Raw genomic sequence first — 21,180 nt, forward strand, 5'->3', positions numbered from 1 at the left:
TAAAAGAGATGAGGCAAAAAGCTCACAAAGTGAAAGATGACTCACCCGTCAGTTTTCCTTTTCTTCTGAACATCTTTTCATCTTTTTTCCAAATAATGTACGAGGTCCAAATCATGACAAACTTAGTCAAAAATTTTCTCTAATTTTCTTCTTCAAAGTAAAAGATTTGACTCCGATTATGAGATAGTGTGCCCAAATCTTACCTTATTCATCAAATTAATGAGATAATAAAAGTCAAAGATGAAACATGAAGTCAAAACTGTTAAAGGGCCGTTTTTTAGCTTCAGTCAGTTTCTCAAAATTATAAGATTGCAAGAAAAAATATTTTTTTTAACCTAAATGATGACATCACAAGCCAACATTTTGGATTACAGATATTTTTTTTATTTTTCATCTTGATTTAAAGGATTTGGTTTGTTTGTAGAATCCTTTAAAAAATACAATGTCAGTTACGATCAGTTAGTTAGTGTGTGTTATTGTGTGACTTTGGTGTTTTAAAGGGTTAGTTCAAATCCAAACAAACAAAAGTATTTGTACCTAGAAGTCATTTTAACACCAAAATATAAAAAAGGGACCTTTTATGCTTCTTTTGTTTAACCAGCTGTTATATCGGTATCTTCATATTCACCAGACTCCATTGACAAAAACAGGGATTTTACCCTCACTTGAACATTGATCATTAACTTTGTTTGTGTTTTTGTTTCACTTCAGTGTATTAGTTCGGATCCAAACGTATGAACCTATTAGTCATTTAAACGCCATAATGTGGAAAACTAGAGTCCAATTACCCTTTAAATCAGTGACAATATGATATTAGCATGTGTTTTTTTAATAGTCTCCAAGTGGAAACATTGTCAGATTTGAAGGAACAAGGTTTGTTTACGTCAGTGCAACCAGTGTTTTCTCACGACCTTCGACAGCTGATTTTATTCCAGAGGTGAAGAAACAAAACGTCTTGATCTGAAAACACCACCGTCAGCTTTGGAAATTTGCTTTTTTATTTTGACATCTCATTGCAGGCCAGGAAAAACATACCAATCCATTAAAATGTGCCCCTTTTCTGTTACACACACACAAAGAAAAGAAAAAAAAAAAACAAGGTCAAAAGAACAGTATTCACCTTGTCAATGAATCTTTCCTCAGTGTCTCACAACATCATCAACCACATGTCCAATTACTGAACCCGCTTCCATCCTGCAGGCTGAGAAGAAAAGAAAAAAACTAGAAAACAAAAAGACTGGTGCCTTGAGAGGTGATGTGTATGATAAATATATTTCATCTTTTACATAATTAAGACTTTTAAGACATAAAATGACAGAACTGATTTTCGAGTCGTGCCCTGTTGTGAAGACCAGCCACAAACTGGAAGAGGACGCACAAGCCTGGCTTCAGCACGGCAACATGCACATCACACCAACACACACTGGCCGACGTTCCTGCTCAAACACATCCCCGGAGGAAGATAAAATCAAAGAATACAACCAATTAAAACGATATATAAACAGCCACTAAAGGCCGAGATAAAACCAAGAACACTGGCAATTCCTTGACATCATGAACACCCTGCTGAACACATTTCCCGTTGCAGGATTTTTTTTTTATACCAAGGAAAAGGGTGACAAAGAGAGCCTCGCTGACCCCCCCGAGAAACAAAACAGTAAGAACGTCACACTTCCACTGACACTGGCTCAGATGAAGCGACTGCAGATAACCTGTAAAATGAGATGTGAGAGTCGTGTTGACATGCTTCCCCCCCCTCCCCCTCCCGAAAAAAACCCCAGGACACCGATACTGTGTCTATGTAAACATACACTGAAAATTATGTACATAATGTGGGTTTTTGTGTTGCCTCTGAATGGGGGGCCCCGGTCAGACCCCCACAGCTGTCCCTCCCACCTGTGCAGCAGTGGACCCGTCGCTCTACTCCGAATGTGTCAGAGATGTGTGATAAAGAGAGAGAGAGAGAAAGAGAGAGAGATAGAGATAGATAGAGTGGGGCGAGCAGGTGTGTGTGTGGTCCAGGGCCGGAGGGGGGGGGGGAGAGCATCCGATTCAGCCACGAGACTTATTTACAACACTGCTCACCACAGAGGAAGAACACTGAGGAGGAAGAGGAGGAGGAGGAGGAGGAGGAGTGCTAAGTAGAGAAGTAGAAGACCACAGGGACTGGAGGTTGACATCCCCCTTGTGGAAATACAGTGTCACTGCCACTAACTGTCACTTCTATCGTATTTGATTATTATTATCATTATTATTATTATTATCATGAACTGATGTTGCTGTCCCACCTCTTTGGTAATCTCTTGGGTGATTTTTAAATTAGCCCCCCCCCCCCCCCCCAAAAAAAACCCTAACAAATTGACAGATTATATACTAACATACACTTTTTTTTTTTTTTGTTAATGTAAATTAAGTTAATAAAGATATTTTCTGCTGCTCATGGGAGTTTCAAACGTGTGTTTTTTTTCTCTCGTTTTTTTTTTTTTTCTTTTTAAAAACAAAGCACCAGTCGTGTGTTAAACAGCATTCAGTATCAAATGTCAGGCTCGTTTCATGTTCGACCCGGAGCTGTCTGCTGCTCCGACACTCACGCCGGGCTCTCCACTCAGCTTCTTCACTGAGGGGGGTTTCAATCCAAAGAATCTACTTCTTTATAACGACCACGAGTAAAAACTGTAATTTACGAATCAACACCTACAAATCTGTAAGGGGGAATCGTCTTGATCTGCTGCAGTGTCAAGAAAGGGAAGATTTATTGTGTTAAAGTTGCAGTCGTCAGCAATCTGAGAAGACCAGGCTCCTGTCTGAATGAATGGTGAGAGAGCTGTAACTTCATAACGACTGCATTTATAGAATCACCGTCAAATCTGTTAAATAAATGGTTAAAGCACATTTTCCCACAGGTTATACTTATAGCAGCCTGTCAAAAGCGCTTGGACAAATGCAAGTTTAGTTCCTGATTTTGTATATTAGCATGATATCCTCCTCTTCTCTTCAGAGCTTATTAGAAGTCTACAGCAGCACTAAATCGGTAGTAAATCTTTAACCGTGCACTCATTTCTTGCTTTTGTAGGGTGGGTCATAATGTGTGTCATCAACCGTCTTATCAGTTTTTATCTCCTCTTATTTAAAGTCTCTGATATAATGTGGCAGATGTTGTGTTATCAGCTTGTCCTGCTGCCCCCAAGTGGCCAAAAATCTGTAATCGCAGCTTTAAAAAAAAGAAAGAAAAGAAAAACGACTGTGAACCATTTTAGGATGAAACTTTAGGATGAAATGAGCTGGTGAGTGTCGGCAGCAGACGTCCCTCCCTCCACAGGCACTCTGTTCAGTCCATAGTGACACCTTTTTAAATATTGGCCTTTTTGCACATGTACAAGTAGAAGTCTCCATAAATAGAACTATACAGCAAAGTGCATGGAAGGAACAGTACAAAAATACCTCTGAATTTACCTCTGCAGCAACACGTTTTATAATTATTTGTAATTTTTTTGTGCGTTTTTTTGTTTTTTCGGATTTCTGATTGAAAAGGTGAAAACTCGAGTGAGACCAAGATATCAGTAAATAAATAAAATACAATGTCATACTTTTTACCTAGGCAAGATACATAACTCTTAGAAATGTGAAGACATCGTTCCAGTATATAGTTTGAACCCCCCCTCCCCCGCCCCGCTTAGCCACAGCAATCCTCTGTCGTTAGAGCAGAAGGTGACCACATTTAAACAAATATTCAAAATATACAGAAAATATGGAAATATAGTATATATAGATACGTATAGAGTACGGAAGTAATGTTCAGGGCAGTTTGACCGTGTTCACCGTGTCCACCGCTCCGCCTGTTTTTGAATGGTGACTCATCTGCCAGCATGAACTGTCACTGTCGCTCCTCTTATTCTTCTTCTTCTTCTTCTTTGTGTGATTTCTGAGAAAAAACTCTGCAGTGCTCCTTAGGAAACTATGCAAATAAAAATAAATACTATGAATCCATCCCGCGGTCACTCAACGACATATTCCCATATTTTTTTTAGTTTTTTTTTACGATATAATCTTTTTGTAATTCCTTAACATAGATCAGAAAATAGTTCTTTTATTTCCTCTTTTCGTGTGTGTGTTTGTGTGTGTGTGAGATGATTTTTGAATTTTTTTTGTTATTTTTTTTTGTTTCGTTTATTTTTTGCGTTTTTATCCCCAAAATACTTTTTAAAAAAAAGTCGTTCTCGTCAGATGTTGAGAAAAATATATACCTCTGATTTACTCAACTCTCTCCGGATATAAGACTGCAGTCTCTTCCAGTGGAATGCGGAACCACCCCCCCTGGGGAAATCGGCATCTTCTGGACTCGGTGGTAACCCAATCCCAACTGTAAGCACACTCGCGCAGGCTCAGGACGGCTCTCCTATCACCACGGCGAACAGGCCTGTCAGCACTAGAGGGCAGGATACACACCTCCAAGCATCCTTACAGAAGGGGTTGAGGGAGAGAGAGAGGGAGAGGGAGGGGGGTGTCTGGGAAAACCCCGGGTTTACCTCTCCTGTCCTTTCATACCATACAAGACTGACCCAAATTCCACAGTGAGAATTCACTCTTTTTACCTCTGAAGTTGTACTTTAAACCCCTGTATGTGTGTATTCTCTCACGCTGAAGTCTTTCCCGTTTAGAAGCCCTCTATATGACAGTAGGCCTCCAGACTGGAGAAGAGGATGTACAGGAACCAGAGCCCGAAAAAGAAGGCCGATGTAGCCAGTCTGTGTCCCCGGGGCCCGCCCAGTTCTCCTCCGATGTGGGCCCGGCGCCGGTAAAGCAGCACCGAGATGGCCAGGAAGGCGAAGATGGTGAAGAGAGTGACGGAGAAGGCCAGCGAGCCGGCTTCCACCCTGAACGGCTTCCCCTGCATGTGCCAGTAGATGGCGGCCACCGACCAGGCCACGCCGATCCCCAGGAAGACGTTGACGGCGTTGCTGCCGGTCACATTCCCGATAGAAGCGTCCGCGTAGGTGTCCTGGACCGCTGATACCTTACTGGCAAAGGTGTCTGTGGAGAGAGGAGACATTTGTTGTTATTAAACTCAAATAAACTTTTCTCAGTAAAGCATTTCTATCTTTATTGTGAAGGACTGTTTATTTTCCTCATTGTTATCCGCTTTAATCTCATATTGTTTAATTGTTGACTTCATCTTCCAGAGTTGGGTTTAAAGGGGCAACTTTTGAAGTTCCAGGGGCCTAAATTGCCTCAACAATCTCATCTTTTAAGCCAACATGAATGGAAAATCCTTGAGGATAAGTTTTAGAAAGTACATTTTATTTACCCTCTACTTCTATGTCTGTGTGGATCAAACAAATAAACAATATAGAACATGATAAGTATAAGTTTAGAGCTAGCTTTCCCCCCTGCCATTACTTGTCCTATCAGGTCTTAATGCTAAGCTAAGAAACCTGTAAAGAAGAAGAAAAGTGTAAATTTGAACAACTATTATTCCCTTAATTACTGAGCTTAGTGTCTCTGCTAAGGAACATTATGTGATACGGTCAACTACCACTTAAGGGATCTTAAGTGATCAACAGCTGTTTCAAAAGTCAAGAATGCCAAAAATGTTGAATGTGCTCTGATGAATCTGTATGTTCTCAAAAACGACATCCTAAATAACTTCATCATTTCTTTGTGTCGTTGTGTGGTTTGATCAGATCTGACTGACACAACAAACCAACAAAAGTTTGATTAATCATTACGTTTTGATCCAAATGCTGCTAAATTGTGATTATTGCACCGAAATTCTCCCCTTTAAATCACCTCCCTGCTGGAAAAACCAGCATAGACCAGCACCAAAACACAACATATGCTGGCTCTTTCAAACTGAGTCTCTCCCACTTCAAACCATCGAGAGGAGGACAAACAAAACAGTAACCCAACTGCTCATTCTGCTGAATCGTCCACAGCTGATTGAGAAAATGTTTTTTCGGTGCCTTCTAACATCACTTCACTCTTTACTAATTCAGAGTATAATTTCAATAAACAACAGAGACCGTCAAGATAATTAGCACTAATGCTAGTGCTAATCCATAAGACTACATCTCCCAAAGTTCCTGTTTCCTTTCATCCACTTCCCCCCCAGATCTTTCAGTTTCCTGACGTAGATAAACACGCCTGAAGTGACTCTATATTTTCTCCCATTTCCTGCCAAATCCACCTGTCAGTCAAAGTATACATTGCACTGTGGAGGCTGGCAATCTTCTCAGTATTGGTCTTGTTTGTTTATACTATTTATATATACATATATATATGTATTTTTTTCTCCTCTTCAAAATGAGTGCAGTGATGATTTATTAATGCTGCGCAGGACCTTTAATAACAAATGTGCTGACAGCGTCAAGGTTTTTGGTGACACATTCTTCCTGCTGGGTGAAAATGTCAGTCTGGAGGAAATAAGAATATCAGCCATCTTGATGACGAAGCATGTTCGCCGTTTGAAAAAGCTCATGAAGCTGCATATTATTCCCGCACTATCAAAGAAGCATATAATCCATCAACTGCTGTAAAAAGACATTGATATGCAGAACCTCAGAGGACAGGTTCTCACGTTGCAAACATGACTGTACTGACAATGACCTGTCCTCACCTGGGACGGATGTGCCGAGTGCCACAAACACCACGGCAGTGACCGAGTCCTTGAGGCCGATGGTGCAGCCGAAGTGAGACGCCAGGTCCCCGATGACGGCCGTGAGCAGGCCGATGATGATGATGGAGACGACGAAACAGGCCCAGCCGTTCAGGTAGTCCGTGGGAGGAACGCAGGCGAACAGGACCTTCCAGAAGACGGTGAGGAAGTGCATGACGTAGTCGAAACAGGACGGCAACCGTTCTTCCCCTGTGTCATCTTCGTCCTCATCTCCTTGGTCAAAGTGGGGGCGAGCGGCGGGGAGGGGAGAGGCGGCGGGGGAGACGGGGGTGTGAAAGGTGGGACAGATTGAAAAGTAATGGGATGACAGGAGGGAGCAGAGCGGCAGGGAGGAGGAGGAGGAGGAGGAAGAGATGGCAGAATATTTGAGCGAAGATGAAGAGAGAGGGGTGAAGGAGGGGAAGTAAATATCAAGAGAGGAGGCAGAGAGCAGAGAACACAAAGAGATAGAGGGAAAGAGAAAGTTGAGAGAGAGCAGGGAGGGTAAAGAGCCAGAGAAGAGTTGGAAAAGATAAAGGATCGATGGAGGAGATCAGGGAAGACACAGAGGGGAAGGAAGAGAAACAACATTCACTTAGAAATGGCACATTCACTTCCTCCTCAGTGTGAGACATCATATCACCACAGCCCGAGGTTACTGTTGTGTATAAATATGCTGCGAATACATATCCAGATGAGGAGCTGCTACAGGATGTGACTCATTTTTAATGAATTCAAAGAGCATCAAAGTTTCTGGTTTTTAATGGATGGGGATGAAGTTTGCAAGAGGATTCAACACGAGAGCTCGAGAGAACTTTCGGGGTGAAGAAAGGTTCACTTTTAGGGTTTCTGGCTCGTGTTACAGTTAGAAAATGATGCTAAATAAGGTTGATTTTTAGAAAAAGGATCTTTTTGGATCCCTTATTATTTATTGTTCTATATAACCTGAGCAGAGTGACGCTGCACAGGACCATTTGGGGACCCAAGTACCATTTTGCATCTTAACAATACGTTTCAATAGCTGTTTGCTTTTGGCCCAAGGCTCGCCATGAAGTTTCAGTTTTGGACCTGCAATGGAAAAAGTTTGGACAGCTCCGCTATAGACCCACAATGCACTGCAAAAAGCGCTGTAAACACTCCACTTTTTCTGATGTCTTCACCCAACTTTCCATCGTCATGAGGCTGAGTAGATAATTAAATTTTTTGGGGTGACCCTAGACCCTTTAAGTAATCGAATGAGCTCCTATATGCACATTTTGAATATCGCAGCAGTTTGGTGTATTTGTTGGCACTGGTTGGAACGGTTCTCTAATTGCCTAAAGGTCACAGGTGCGGTCACCACACCAGCTGCTTATTCTGCTAAAGTGAGCTCGAACAAGACACTGAACCGCACTCAGCTCGCTGTGTGCTCCTCTTGCATAACGGCGTCATCCAGGACGACAATAACATTAATGTAAGCGGTCACCCTCTTCAGGTGGAGGAGCAGGGCGTCCTCTGTGTCCCAGCAGCTCACAGGAAACTTAGCAGACGGGAGACAGTGCGCTGATTCAAAGTGTCAGGCCATGTGAGCTGCATGCATTTTTCAGCCACGGGGTGGATGATGAAAAAATAAAGAGCAGCGCCGGATTAAATATTTCAGGACCAAAGTGACAAACCGAGGCCTTCATAGTGCTCTGCGTGGCGGCTGTGACTGCAGCGGACGCAGCAGCAGCTGCACTGCAGGCTGAAGGCTGATCTGATGCTGCTGCTGCTGCTGGCGCCTGACGTGATGGATGACTCCTCTCTCAGTTACATCAGATATTTTCCAGAGCTTCAAGAGGAGGATTCCACTAATATGAGTTTCTGACGGCTCATAATGACACCAATATTTTTGGGGCTGAAGTCTGTGAGAGCCAATATTAGATAAGAAGATCTGTATCACTCACATATCTGTCTGTAAAAAAAAAAAAAAAAAAAAAGCCAGTAGAATATCAGCTTAGCTTAGCATAAAAGCCAAGAAACAAGGGGATCGACTAGCCTGACAGTGGTTAATACGATCCATCAATCAGCACCTCTACAGCTCTCTTACTGACACATGTTGGCTTGTTAATTTAAAGGCAAAGTTCACCCAATACTCAAAACTAAGTCCAGGGTTAGGGTAAGGGATGTAATCAATCTCATTGTCTCACTCTCAGTAGAAAGTGAAGAAGCATGTTACCCAAATTGTTAACTTAGCATTCCGACTTTAGAATAATCAAACCGTCCACAAAGCAAATTGTCAAAATTAGCAGTTCTTAATAGTAAAAACACTATACACACACTGTATATCTATATCTATATGTATGTTTATACATTATAAATTTAATGGCAATCCAATGAAACTTGCTGTCTGCAAAAATGAAATTACCATCAAACATGTACGATTACATATTTAAATTGAAAAGAGTCATCACAACTGATAAAACAAGGGTGTTAAAGCTTAATTTATCTGTCCTATTTTTTATCTGGTGTTGCACTGAAGTGTGTTTCCAGGTGATATGTGCGCCATTTGCCAACCACAACCTGCACATCTGGGTGGCATTGCGGGAAACACGATGCTAACAGGAGGGCAACATTATATGACTGCGACGAATTTCCTGTTACAAATAAGGCAGCGTCAGTCTTAAGTTTGGGAATGGCTGGAATAGAATATCACATGTTGTCCACACAGTAAGAGAGGGCATCGTGTGGGCATGGCTGAGGAGACACACAGTCAGAGCAAAGGACCCGGGGTTGTGTTTACAGTACCTGCGCTGACTGTGATGGCCTCCATGAACTGGTCTCTCCACGAGTTTGTTCCCACCACCAGTGCCAGGTTGGTCTTTTTGATCAGCTTGTCCACTGTGCTCTGAAAACGAGAATGAAATCCATCCATTATTTACATCCGGAGACTGCATCGGAAATGAAATACACGGGCTTCGCCACATGATGGCAGTGGCATCCAGGTCCAGGCGGCTGACGGCAACCACACGGCAGAAACAAACATGGAGGGGCTGTTTTAGAGGATGCATATGAAGCACATCTTCCCCACAAATGCTAAAATTAGAAATGTGTCTGTTCTTTCATACAAGGCGGCAGCTGAGGTAGTTAGTATATATTTGAGTCTGCATGGAAAACACCAGTTTCAGCTGTAATCATCGTTCCCTCTGTTTGAAGTGTGACCTTTCCCACCTTAAACTCGTACGATTCTTCAATAATGACTTCCAGCTTGGAGTGTTCCCCCAGCACCGGTTTCCCCATCTCCGCGATCCGCCTGGCTTCCTCCTCGTCTGATGTCATCTTCCTGTCTGGTACATCTAAGCGGCGAGGGCGAGAGGGAGCAAAATGAAAAGAAAAAAAACAACAAGAAATCTCAGTGAGGAAGATGGCAATCAAAACAAGAGGATGCTCGGTTGATTAGCATGTTGTGTTGTACTTCGCAGCACACAAACAAAAACATCAGAGGGTTTCCTCGCCGGTAACAGTTTGGATTTATTCAGCCTGTATTATATTCAGGCTTTAGGAAGAGACAAGATGTGTTTTATATGCAGTGTTTAAGTAACAGCTGTCACAATCACTCAGCGCACGGTGAAAAGCTGAGAGATTTACTGCAGTTAACAGGAAGCCTTCCCTGTCGCACGCGTCTTATCAAGCTTTGTGATAACCTGCATGCTCCATCAATCCACACGAAAACACAAACAATGCAGAGGCAAATATTTAGCGGATCCATTTCTGTTAGTTTTAACTGTTTCCCATTCTCTCATCCAGAAGTGTTGGAGTTTACAATGACTTTTAAGGCCCTACACGTGATAAAGTTTGCATGTTCTACCTATGACAAAAAATCCTACAATTTAAAGGGTCAACTAACCCAAATGACCACAACACATTAATTCCAGATCATCAACTGATTCGTTATTAATTAAGTTTTGGGGGTATCTGTCTCCAAAATCACGACATTGTGCTTGTGTTAGCTGATTTTTGGACGACATGGAAGCTGCTGAAAGGAGCCCGACCAATACATCAGCTGATATTATCAGTCAATATTGTCCTATCACAGATATATAATGATATCGACATAAATATATAACTTTTTCATAGAGATTATAATGCAGAAAAAGATGCTGTTTACTGTTTCAGTGCATCGATGTCATTTTGAAAAACATAGTTAATTTATCAACTATAAAGTTGACAAGTCAGTATAAGTTGCACATACACAATTGTCGCCATTTTTCTGTCATTATTTCTCATGAATGTAGCCAGGTTGCTGCTACATATGTAGGAAGATGTCAACCTCATTTTTGGTCCCGCCTCTTAAACTCTGATTGGTTTGCATGTTTCTCAGAGCGGTGGCCAGTAATGGGCACAACACCAGAACCTGCGTATCAACACGGATCTCCATCATGGAGGATGTGACGTTCTGATTGTCGGACAGAGCTGCAGTAAGCATTCGTTCAAAGCCAGCACTCTTTAAGGGGAGACGCTGCAGGTGAGTCAGGTTAAACCTTTCAGCTTGTTACTTGAAAATATGTTTTTGCATGACAAGTTTTCAGATATTTTGTGGTGGTGGTTAAGCATATACCGAAATGTCTATTTTTCTTTCACCAGACTAAAAGAAGACATGTTATGGAAGCAAAAAAAGGCCCAGATTCTCTAAATTGACCTGTTGTGCCTCCCCTCCAGGCCTTATTTTCTTCCCTAATACAGAATGATTTTGCAGGCTCATGAAAGCCCCGATCAGCCCTTCTCTATCTGCTTGTCAGACGTGTCCTGGGTGGCTCTCTGCTGTAGAAAGGAGCCACGGTGCTTCACAGATCTTCTGAGTGCACGGCGCACAACAAAGCGCGCCATAACATCAATTCTGTGCTGTCAAACTCTATCAAGGAGGAGCGCTTGTGCATCCAACGGCTCTCATCCCGCTCTGAGTGTGACACCCCCACTGAGCCACCTGGTGCAGAGACCTTGTCATCTTTTATACGAGCCCCTGAGTCCCAGCCTGCTGCTCTTTGCTGACAACATGCTTACCATTAAATATTAATGTTGCCATTAAAGATCACAGCCAAGTCCCCTTGATAGGAGGGCGTGTCGACGAGCGTGCGCGCACACACACACACACACACACACACACACTTTTAAGCTCAATCAATTAAACACCACGGGTACCCTTAAGTCCTGACAGGATTTCTCTTGCTCAACTTTAAAATTTGATCATCCAGTCATTCCTGGTCGCTGCTGCACCACTAACATGACACCATTTTCTTGACAAGGAAGGGAGAAAAAAATATATACTAAAACAATCCCAGAAAGGTAATTAAATTTCTAATTTCAGAACTGCAGGTTCTCTATCTTGACGGCTATCAAGTGTCTGTACCTTGTTCTCGACTGGAGAACATAATTTATGGATTTATGATTAATTTATCAGCTGGTTAGTGGGAGAAATCCATCACTTAGTGTGGCAAAGAGCAGCAGAAGACAGTTGGAGAGGATAACAGCGTAGGCCCCCTTCAGCACTTGATGCGCCGAATGGGATCGAGGTGATCCACTCTGATCTCAAACATAATGATGGTGAATCACCAAAACACGACCCCTCGAGCTGATAGACTTCGCTTTGGCCATTTCCGGATCAGTTGGTGGTTGACAAGTTTTCTCATGAAGGAACGGCTGTGTGCTTCGTCCCTGTAACATGTCCTCTCCATGTGCTCACTTTCCAAATTATGACGGCGTAAACATCCAGTGTAGTGTCTCTCTATCTTGGACCTTCCATTTTCTGAGGCTGTTCGTTTGTGGGCTCTGTGATGTACAAGGTGGTTCAAGAGGTTGTTTGTTACCTTGAAGAGGACAGATTCTGTTTTATGTAAGGATCTCAAACCTGATTGGAACTTGTCAATATCGCATCTGTCCAATTACAGCCTGTGTTGAACCATCGTAGGTCCATGTTGGTAGCATTAAGTGTGGCGTCTACATTGCATTTAATCAATACAACTCGGATCTGATGCGGTCTTGCATTTCCTGATGACTTATTACGTCAATATTAGATCACCTAGGGCATAACTGTGTATGTTACTGTCTAAAAAGATCATATTATTTCTAGTTTGTGTAATTTGGCATAAAGTACTGCTTAATACATCTTGAGACCTCAAAATCTTGCAAACTCTACGACATACTTCGAGTGATTCTTATTCCACACACCATGCACCTGACCCTCAGGTTTACAGCTGTTGTTTAGCCCACACCACACACAGAGGAAGGTGTTGTTAGTGGAAATGCTTTGGAGAGGAGGAGGGATGACTTACCATCAGCTAACAACAGGGCTGTGAAGGAGAGGGAGGAGGGAGGAGGACATGGAGAAAACAGAAATGTGATGAGCAACAGAAATGGAAAGAAAAAAGGAGGAGAAGAATGTGATGGCCTCAGAGAGATGGCTGGTATTGACCCGGATGTGTGATATATATGGCGCTGATTAAACAAGTGGACGAGGCTGTGGGATGAATGTGGTGTTTTGTAGTTTTTTTATGGGCCTAAAGGCTCGATTGAGGTTTATTAAGGGAGAAGATGTCCGATAGAAATCAACAAAATTGCAGAATATTTTGCTCCATGATCTCCAGCTATGAGCATAACATTAACTCAGAACTTTATGACTCCCAGCTGCTGTCAGATTGGAGGTAATATCCACTTCCATAACTAAGCTTCCCAAAAAATGCAGTGCTGTTTTGCTCCAGAAATATGTTGTCGAATGCAAAACTTCACCTGAAATTCAATCGGTATAAGGGTGATCAGATAATGATAGAAGTTTCATTTTTGGGTCAACTTGTCCTTTAATTGTGAGTCTTGCTTGTCCTTCAAAATTGCATAATAATAGAAATAAAATATTTTGTTGGCGACATCTACAAACCTTGAAGTAAAAAACAGTTGGAGGGATCTATATTACGTAAGAGTCTGTGTTGCCACTGTCAATAGTTTGGAGGTGAGGATGACAGGATTCTATTCGACAGCCTCAGTTAGGAGGCAGCGAATAAACAAAAACAAAACCGGCCCCAGCCTGCCATGAACCGCTGCCAGCCAGCCTAAAAACCTTGTTAGCATGTTGGAGCGTTTTCATGAAGGCCTAAATGCTGCTTCAGAGGCTTTTTCTATTCTGCAGACACATTAAATGGAGGAAGAGGCAGTGAATCTTTGTAATACTCCTCCATGCAACACAGATATAGAACATTTACTGCATATAGTTGTTTACAAAGATGTATACTTACATATATATACACCCAGGGAATTATTCTGTGGAGCATTTTTTTACATTTGCATTGGGGTGAATGTAAACAGCTGCAGCATGATGGTGATAATAATAATATTGCCATCTTCATATTAAATTTGGACATCAGGTAAACACTGCCCATCAATACTGACTTGTGACTGAGCACCAAGCATCAATGATACAAACACTTAGTCCACGTCTCCTGATCCTGCCCTCCGTCGACTTGGTCATCCCGCCAAGTGTAACACCTTCATCCAGGATTATGCAGGTCTCCTTGTCCTTTTAGACACTGCATGTGATATTGGCCTGTACAAACTGTGGCTTTTCCATTGGACGTAGATTTCTATTTACTCGCGTTGGTCCAGTCAGATCTGGTATTGTGCCAAACTCTCCACGGCGATAATCACCCAGTCACAACCAATCACCCACACAGCGTAAACTAAAACACGGTGATGATGAAGGTGCCCCGTGCAGAAGCTCAGAACCATCACGCCCCGTTCTTAGCATTTTGATTACGACTCTGGCTGATTGTTTATTTGCATGCCGCTGTTGCCGAGCAGATACGTGACACGGAGCGACGTGCTCAGACTCCCTCGGCAAAGTGTAAACCAAAACTATATCGTATGATTAAGAATGAGAACAAGGTGTAAAAAGCCGTCCAGCGAGGCAGATAATTACGTGACAAGATACGTCGTAAGTGGATGAAGAGAGAGGAGAAAGCCTTCCCGTGCCTTTCAACCTCAAGAGAATCACGTCGACAACTCTTCCCTTTGACATCTTCATCATAAATTCTCCTTACATTCATGAAACAAGGACAAGAATTTCATAGTCTGAAAGCGATCAGAGGCTCTGAAGGACAAAACTGAGCAGTTCACATCTTGCGTGAACGGTCCAGCTCCTTCTGAAATCCCTTTCACCGAGACGTGGTACTAATTAACCTGTTTGTGTTCGGAGGCAGCTTATCAACTTCCTAAATCAAATACAGTCCACAGTTAATCATCATTAGTAGCTAAGTGCATTAATTGCTGTGGGCGACTTGCTTCATTATCGTTAGTACTAGCCAAGCCGCGCTGATCCGAAGCCAAGTGTGGTGTAAAAACCCAGCTGTGGTGAGACTCAGTGAAGTGACAAACACACACACACACACACACACACACACACACACACACGGGATTACTGGACAGAAGCCTGCCAAGCCAGTGACTGTAGTTTGAGACTGAGTTTCAACATTTGTATCTCGTGACATCACTGGATATTTTCAGGGCGATCTCTGGACATCTCCAGCTGTGTTTGTGGGGACCAAAACACGTATTTCAAGCCACAAAATGATCTTTTCCTAACCCAAAGAAAGGTAAATACTGTCCATCGACTTAGGAGCGGGCACCAAGCATCAGTGACGTAAACACAGAGTCCACCTCTCATGAAATGATACAAACACGAACCACAAAAAAATGTGATATGGGAGATGTTGATAATCAGGGTTACAGGTTGACAGGTGAGGAAGTTAATTGTAATGCTGTAGTATAATTAGCTGATGGACTGGATCAGATTTATGATGGATTGTGTCACACGTATCAGTTCTTGATAATTAGTAATAAGTGTTTTAAAAAATAATGCCCCCTTAAACCTAAAGGATACATACAATGAAACACAGAATGTCAACATAGCTGTGCGCTGTCTTTAATTTTTGATTTAATTCAAATAACTAATTGATTTATCCACTAATAGTTTCAGCTCTGCAGAGATGAATACGAGCTAAAAGAGGAACATTTGCAGTTATGTACAGACGTCTGAGACACAGGTGTTTCAAAGGCAGACTCATACTGTAGTACCAGAAGGTTGTCGTTCTGCCAGCACTACAATTGCGATAGGGAAGATTAAGCAAAGGGTTGTAATTGAAGGGGTGGAGGAGTGTGTCTGTGTGTGTGTGTGGTGGTAGGGTGGGGTGTCTGTGTTTAACCGCTGTCATCATCGGCGTGTTTCTCCTGCGCACTCGGCCGATTCGGATCTGTCTCGTTACAAAGAGTGTCTCTTTCTCTGGCGCTCGCACACAGCCGAGCTCTGAGTCACACGGCGTCGATACGGCGCTAATGTACGCCTCTCCGTCTCCACAGCTCATTAAGAAAGAATCATCGTTTGACTTATCGGGGGGCTAGTCTGGTCGGATCCGGGCCTGCGTCGCAGCTACATGTGCAGATAGGTGACAGGAGAAAACTTACAGATATTGGAGGAATATGGTGGAGCGGCAGAGTAATAGGAACCAGGGCTGATGGATGGAGGATTGTGGGGGATTGGATAAAGGGATAGAGTGGTAGTTATGAGCAGGAGAGGAACGACAGGGATGCAGGGATTGATGAATGGATGGAGGCACTGGTCAATGTGTGACAGGAGGATTGGATGGATGAATGGACAGATGGAGAACGGATTTATGGAGGGATAGAGGGATTGGAGGAAAGAGGAGAGCCAGAAGAAGTCAGGCAAGATTTAAATATAGGAAGGTAGTATATGGAGTGTAGAGCGATGGCCGATAGATTTATGGGGGGACCGAAGAATAGCAACATGGATGGATGGATGGATGATTGATTGAGGGATTGAGAGAATGCAGTGACTGGTGGAGGAATAATGAAGTAGAAGAAGAAGGAGTTTGAGTTATGGAGGAATAGTAAATGGACACACTTATATGGTGCTTTCCTACCTATGCAGGACAAAGTGCTCCACACGTACACACCTATGGAGGCCGAGTGTGGAGCTTGACTATCAGGAGATTTTGCTCAAGGAGGACCCCGGGGATTGAACCACCAACCGTGTGAAAAATGGGCAACATGCTGAAGTAATATCAAACAAAAGGCAGGATATAGAGGAATGGAAGAATGAATGATTTGATGGGAAGATAAGATGGACAGATGGAAGCTTGTGCGGATTGGAAGGTTGGTTGCAGTTCATGCAGGAATTGTTGGATGGATGCGAGAGGTACAGACTGACGGAGACAGTGGTTGGTGAATAGACTAAAGAGTGGTTTGATCTGTTGACACACATGGAGGGCTGGATGGAGATGGAGACAGAAGGATGCAAGAATGGATTACAGAAAAGTGAAGGATAATTTGATAAAAGATGACAGGTTGAGGAAACATTTTTGAAAGATGAGGCACAGAAAGATGAGAGATGATTCATCTTCTTGGGACCATGACAAGGGGGTTGGGAAGCAAATCTTTCTAGTTACCGGTTGTTCTACGTTCCAACCCTCACCAATGGTCGTGAGTGGTGAGGGCTGTGTTCACCCTTCGAGTTAGGGCGAGGAGCTTGGTGATTTGGGCCAAGATGCCTCCTGGGAGCCTCCCTTTGGAGGGTTTTTCCAAGCATGTCCAACTAGGAGAAGACCCAGAATTCCCTGTAGGGATTACATATCTCATCTGGCCAGGGCATGCCTCGGGATTCCCTAGGAAGAGCCGGAGAATACTGCTGGGGAGAAGGACGTCTGGAACATCCTGTTTAGTCTGCTGACCCAAACCCGGTTAAGTGGATGAAAGAGGATGAATGAGACCATGAAAGTATGTCCAATATTTCAAGTCAACCCATCAAATAGTCATTAACATATTCCCGGACGGAAGGACGGAAAGCAGAACGTAAGAATGGAGAAGAAAGAAGCGGAGGAGATGAAAACAAAGAAAGCGATACATGATGTTTCTCTGTTCCTGCAACTGTCCAATCAAGAGGCTTCATTAGACATAATCTTCTGTACTGAAGATGAGTCATCAGTCTTCATCAGGCACACACACACGCTAATATATGCATGAGGATATTAATACCCATACTGTACTTCCACCTACGGACATATTGGCACAAACAGTGCAGTGAAAACACGCTGCACTGGGATCTCAACAGCGCGTTTCCTGCGCTCCGAGTGATGTGTTAAATAATAAGGGCTCAGGATTGCAGCTGAGCGGCCGCGGCGCCGGTCTGCACCGCTACTCAACTCGCACCAAACACACACAGTCGGCCTGCGAGCGAGACGAGATGACAAAGACGGATGCTTCAGCTGCCTTTATTATCTTTCAATATGCAGGCTGTGTAACGCGTCCATCATCTTGTTGTGCTGTATCCATGTTTCTGACGGCACGGAATCGGAAGGAGTCAAAAAGCTGAGTACACGCCATACTTCATCTTCTGAGGCAGCGCTGGCAGACTGAATGAACTGATAATTCAACTGAATGCTGGATGATTTTCACTCGAGCATCCTGATGAAGGTCTTTCACGGCTGAAAAGTCATGTTTTTAATCTCGCTGAGCTAATTGAAGGCGCTACGTGTAGCATTTTGACATCAATAAATCTTTAACACATTCATTTTCGAGATATTAGGGTGATTACTGTAAACAAATACAATCATTGCCAGGAAAATTGGCAGCCTAGCTACCAGCCACAACACTGTATGTTTGAATCGTGCGCTATCGACTTGAGCTTGAAATCATGCTGCTGGTTTGCCTTGACTGCACAAAGTAGGAAAATGTCACAGCGTCTTCAACCACAATAGAAATACACAAATTCTTGTCCAGAGTTACCACGAAAACACAGGCGCCTGTCCGTTAAATATAAAGCTACAGCCTGCAGCTGCTTAGCTTAGCTTAGCCAAACATGTAACCCCATAACCCTGTGTAATTATAAACCTTTTATTATTAAATGACTGTTTTGTACAGATTAAACACACAACATACAATGAGTTAATAGTGAACTTTAGAAGTGCTTGTAGCATTGGAAAAAGCCAAGCTAGCTAAGCTAACCGGATGCTGCCTGTAGTTTCATATCTACAGTACAGACATGAAAGTGGTTTTAATTCTCTCAGTAGGACAGTAATCAAGCATATTTCCCCAAATGACAAACACTTCCTTTAACGACATGTACCAGAAGAAAACTATGAGAGTCCATATTCGGTTTAATCCTCATCCCAGCACTCTCTGGTGTTGATGGGGAAGCCCTACGAGCTGCAGACAGCCTGCCTCTGGACACACTAGAGAGGCTCCTAATCGTCCCATATGCTGCATTCCACATGGGACAGTTTTGCGTGTTAACAAGAGTCTCGTTCCTTTTAAATATATACCTCCGATGGTTCTCCCTCCACGGCCTTTTGTTTCTCCCTGAATCTCTTGCCCCATCTCTTCCCTACCCCGACAATCCCTCACATATCTCTCTGCATCTCTACTGATTCCTGTCTTTCGCTGCTCTGTAGATAAATATCACAATTAAACAAATTCCTCTACCTCACTCAGCATCTCTTTCAGATCTTTCCCTATCACTCTTCCTCCATATTTCTCTGCTGTACATTATGCATCCCTCATTCCCTGCTTCCCTGCGTCCGTCTGCCCCTCTCCCTCATTTGTCCGGTCCAGATGTCACGCTGTGCTGTGCGGATCAAGTGGAGACGAGCTCCCTCTACTTGTTAACAGTCTGTTTATTCTGCAGCCGTATCAGCCTCACTGCCGTGTCAGCAGCAGGCAATTACAGAGCCGATTACCATCCCTGATAATGTCATCAGACCAGGACTTTCACACAAGTACACACAGTGAACACACACATATTCGCTCAAACAACAACAACAACAACAACAAGACACGTATTTATACAGTTCACAAGTTCACTGCTTGCTCACTTACACGTTTAGTATATTCTCACACATACTCACACGAACATATACACTGTGTATGTGTTTGTCAAGCAAAGGACAATATAGTGGATTTTGACGGTGTCCTGGAAAGTCTGTTGACATCCTTGTATATAGGGTCAACTCCCATATTTGTCTTACAGTTTTGTATGTAACTCGTCCTGCAGGTTCCCATAGATCACGGCTGGCTCTGCTGCTGTGGTGCAGCTGACTCCTGCTATCACCGCCATCTTCTCTGTTATTATAATTATAATAATAAAAGCTGTATCAACAACAATAACAACAACAAAAACAATAATGTTGTGGCGTCTGTGCATCTTCATCCCTCTCTCTTCTTTTCTCCTCTCATCTCTAAACTCTCCAGCAGGGGCTTTCTCTCTGGAGACGCTGGGCCGACTTCACCGGGGGCTGAAGCGTCTCTCGGCGTGATGTATTGCGGCCACTGTGCCGACATCATTGATGTAACCCTGAGCGCTGATTAACAGCCCTGCTCGACCGAGGGTGCACAGACAGAGAGCCACGGCCGCCTCAGAGTCGCCTTTTCCACAGAGGCGAGGCCCCAAGGATCCTTCTGAAGCCCTCAGCATCCACTTATCATACGCAACATTAATAACTTCAACATTATTATCCATTTTCCACAGAGAACTGCAGTGGAAGTAACTTTTTTCTTCATACTTTCATGTCTTACCCTCTGGGCATGAGACAGCCTGCGTATGAATATTTTATCATGTGTATTTAAAGAATTTTGTTCCTAAATGGGACATCCTCCAGAATGGCTGTTACCACACAATTAAAACAAATGATGGCAATGTAAGTCTTTTGTTGACACAATAATAACCACTTTCAAGACTTATTCGACTGTTTATTCTGGCATTATTGAACAATGACATACGAGTGGCTTCTCTCTAAAAAGGACGAGGGGAAACAAACTCATTCATTCATTCTTTTACACACTTCTCATCACATGATGGATTATGAGACAAGGGGCCCCTGGGCACAGACATGTAAAAAAAAAAAAAAGACCTCCTCCACAGGAGAGGACGCTGAAAGAGACTCGTTTTGCTTCCTGCCACATCAGATCCTCGCTGACACAGAAATTATACTAAACACGACAGCCCGCTATGCAGAATAATACAGGAAAGCATCAAAGAAAGCCCGAGATGCAGGTTCTGTTCTCTTAAAGCTGAGCTGCTCTTTCTCATGTGTGTGTCGTTAGCTACTAATATTACTGTGTTTATATGAAATGGTACCATATAGTTGCAGCAGTGGCTTGATATCACGCTCAAAAATTACAATATTTACAGGCTGATGCTTAGCTGGTTTAATGTTTACCATGTTCACTCATTTAGTTTTGCACATTAGCATGCTAATATTTGCTAATTAGCGCTAAACAAAAGTGGAGCCGAGGCTGATGGAAATGTCAAGAGACAGCTAATCTTGGAAAATGGCTGCTGGCATAATCCAACATCATTGAGGTTACGAGATATCTGAATTTTATTTAGAATTACAAGTATTTTAAAGGGTAACTCCAGCATTTGTATGCGTTAAGCTGTTTTTACAGGTACTCCTCATATGTGAATCCGGAGGAAGCTGCATGTAATCTGATAAATTGCCACTGCATTGTGGGTAATG

At 43.0% G+C, this 21,180-nt stretch overlaps 1 protein-coding gene across 4 annotated transcripts in view; it reads right to left on the bottom strand.

Annotated features, from left to right (window-relative positions):
- Nucleotides 1-2,442: 2,442 nt before the first annotated feature.
- Nucleotides 2,443-21,180, bottom strand: part of slc8a3 (solute carrier family 8 member 3) — a 105,541-nt gene continuing 86,803 nt past the window's right edge. For 2 of the 4 annotated variants that reach the window (XM_030391993.1, XM_030391994.1), the window contains 4 exons: nucleotides 9,842-9,966; nucleotides 9,419-9,518; nucleotides 6,614-6,883; nucleotides 2,443-5,031 (listed from right to left, as the gene is read on the bottom strand). In XM_030391993.1, coding sequence (XP_030247853.1) covers nucleotides 4,655-5,031; nucleotides 6,614-6,883; nucleotides 9,419-9,518; nucleotides 9,842-9,966 — 872 coding nt within the window. In that variant the 3' untranslated portion in view covers nucleotides 2,443-4,654. Of the gene's footprint in view, nucleotides 5,032-6,613; nucleotides 6,884-9,418; nucleotides 9,519-9,841; nucleotides 9,967-12,939; nucleotides 12,958-21,180 lie in introns of all 4 variants that reach the window. The other 2 variants (XM_030391992.1, XM_030391991.1) reach the window with 2 other exon arrangements.

This window comes from Sparus aurata, chromosome 16 (genome assembly GCF_900880675.1).
Source record: "Sparus aurata chromosome 16, fSpaAur1.1, whole genome shotgun sequence".
In the NCBI taxonomy this organism is placed as follows: Eukaryota; Metazoa; Chordata; class Actinopteri; order Spariformes; family Sparidae; genus Sparus; species Sparus aurata.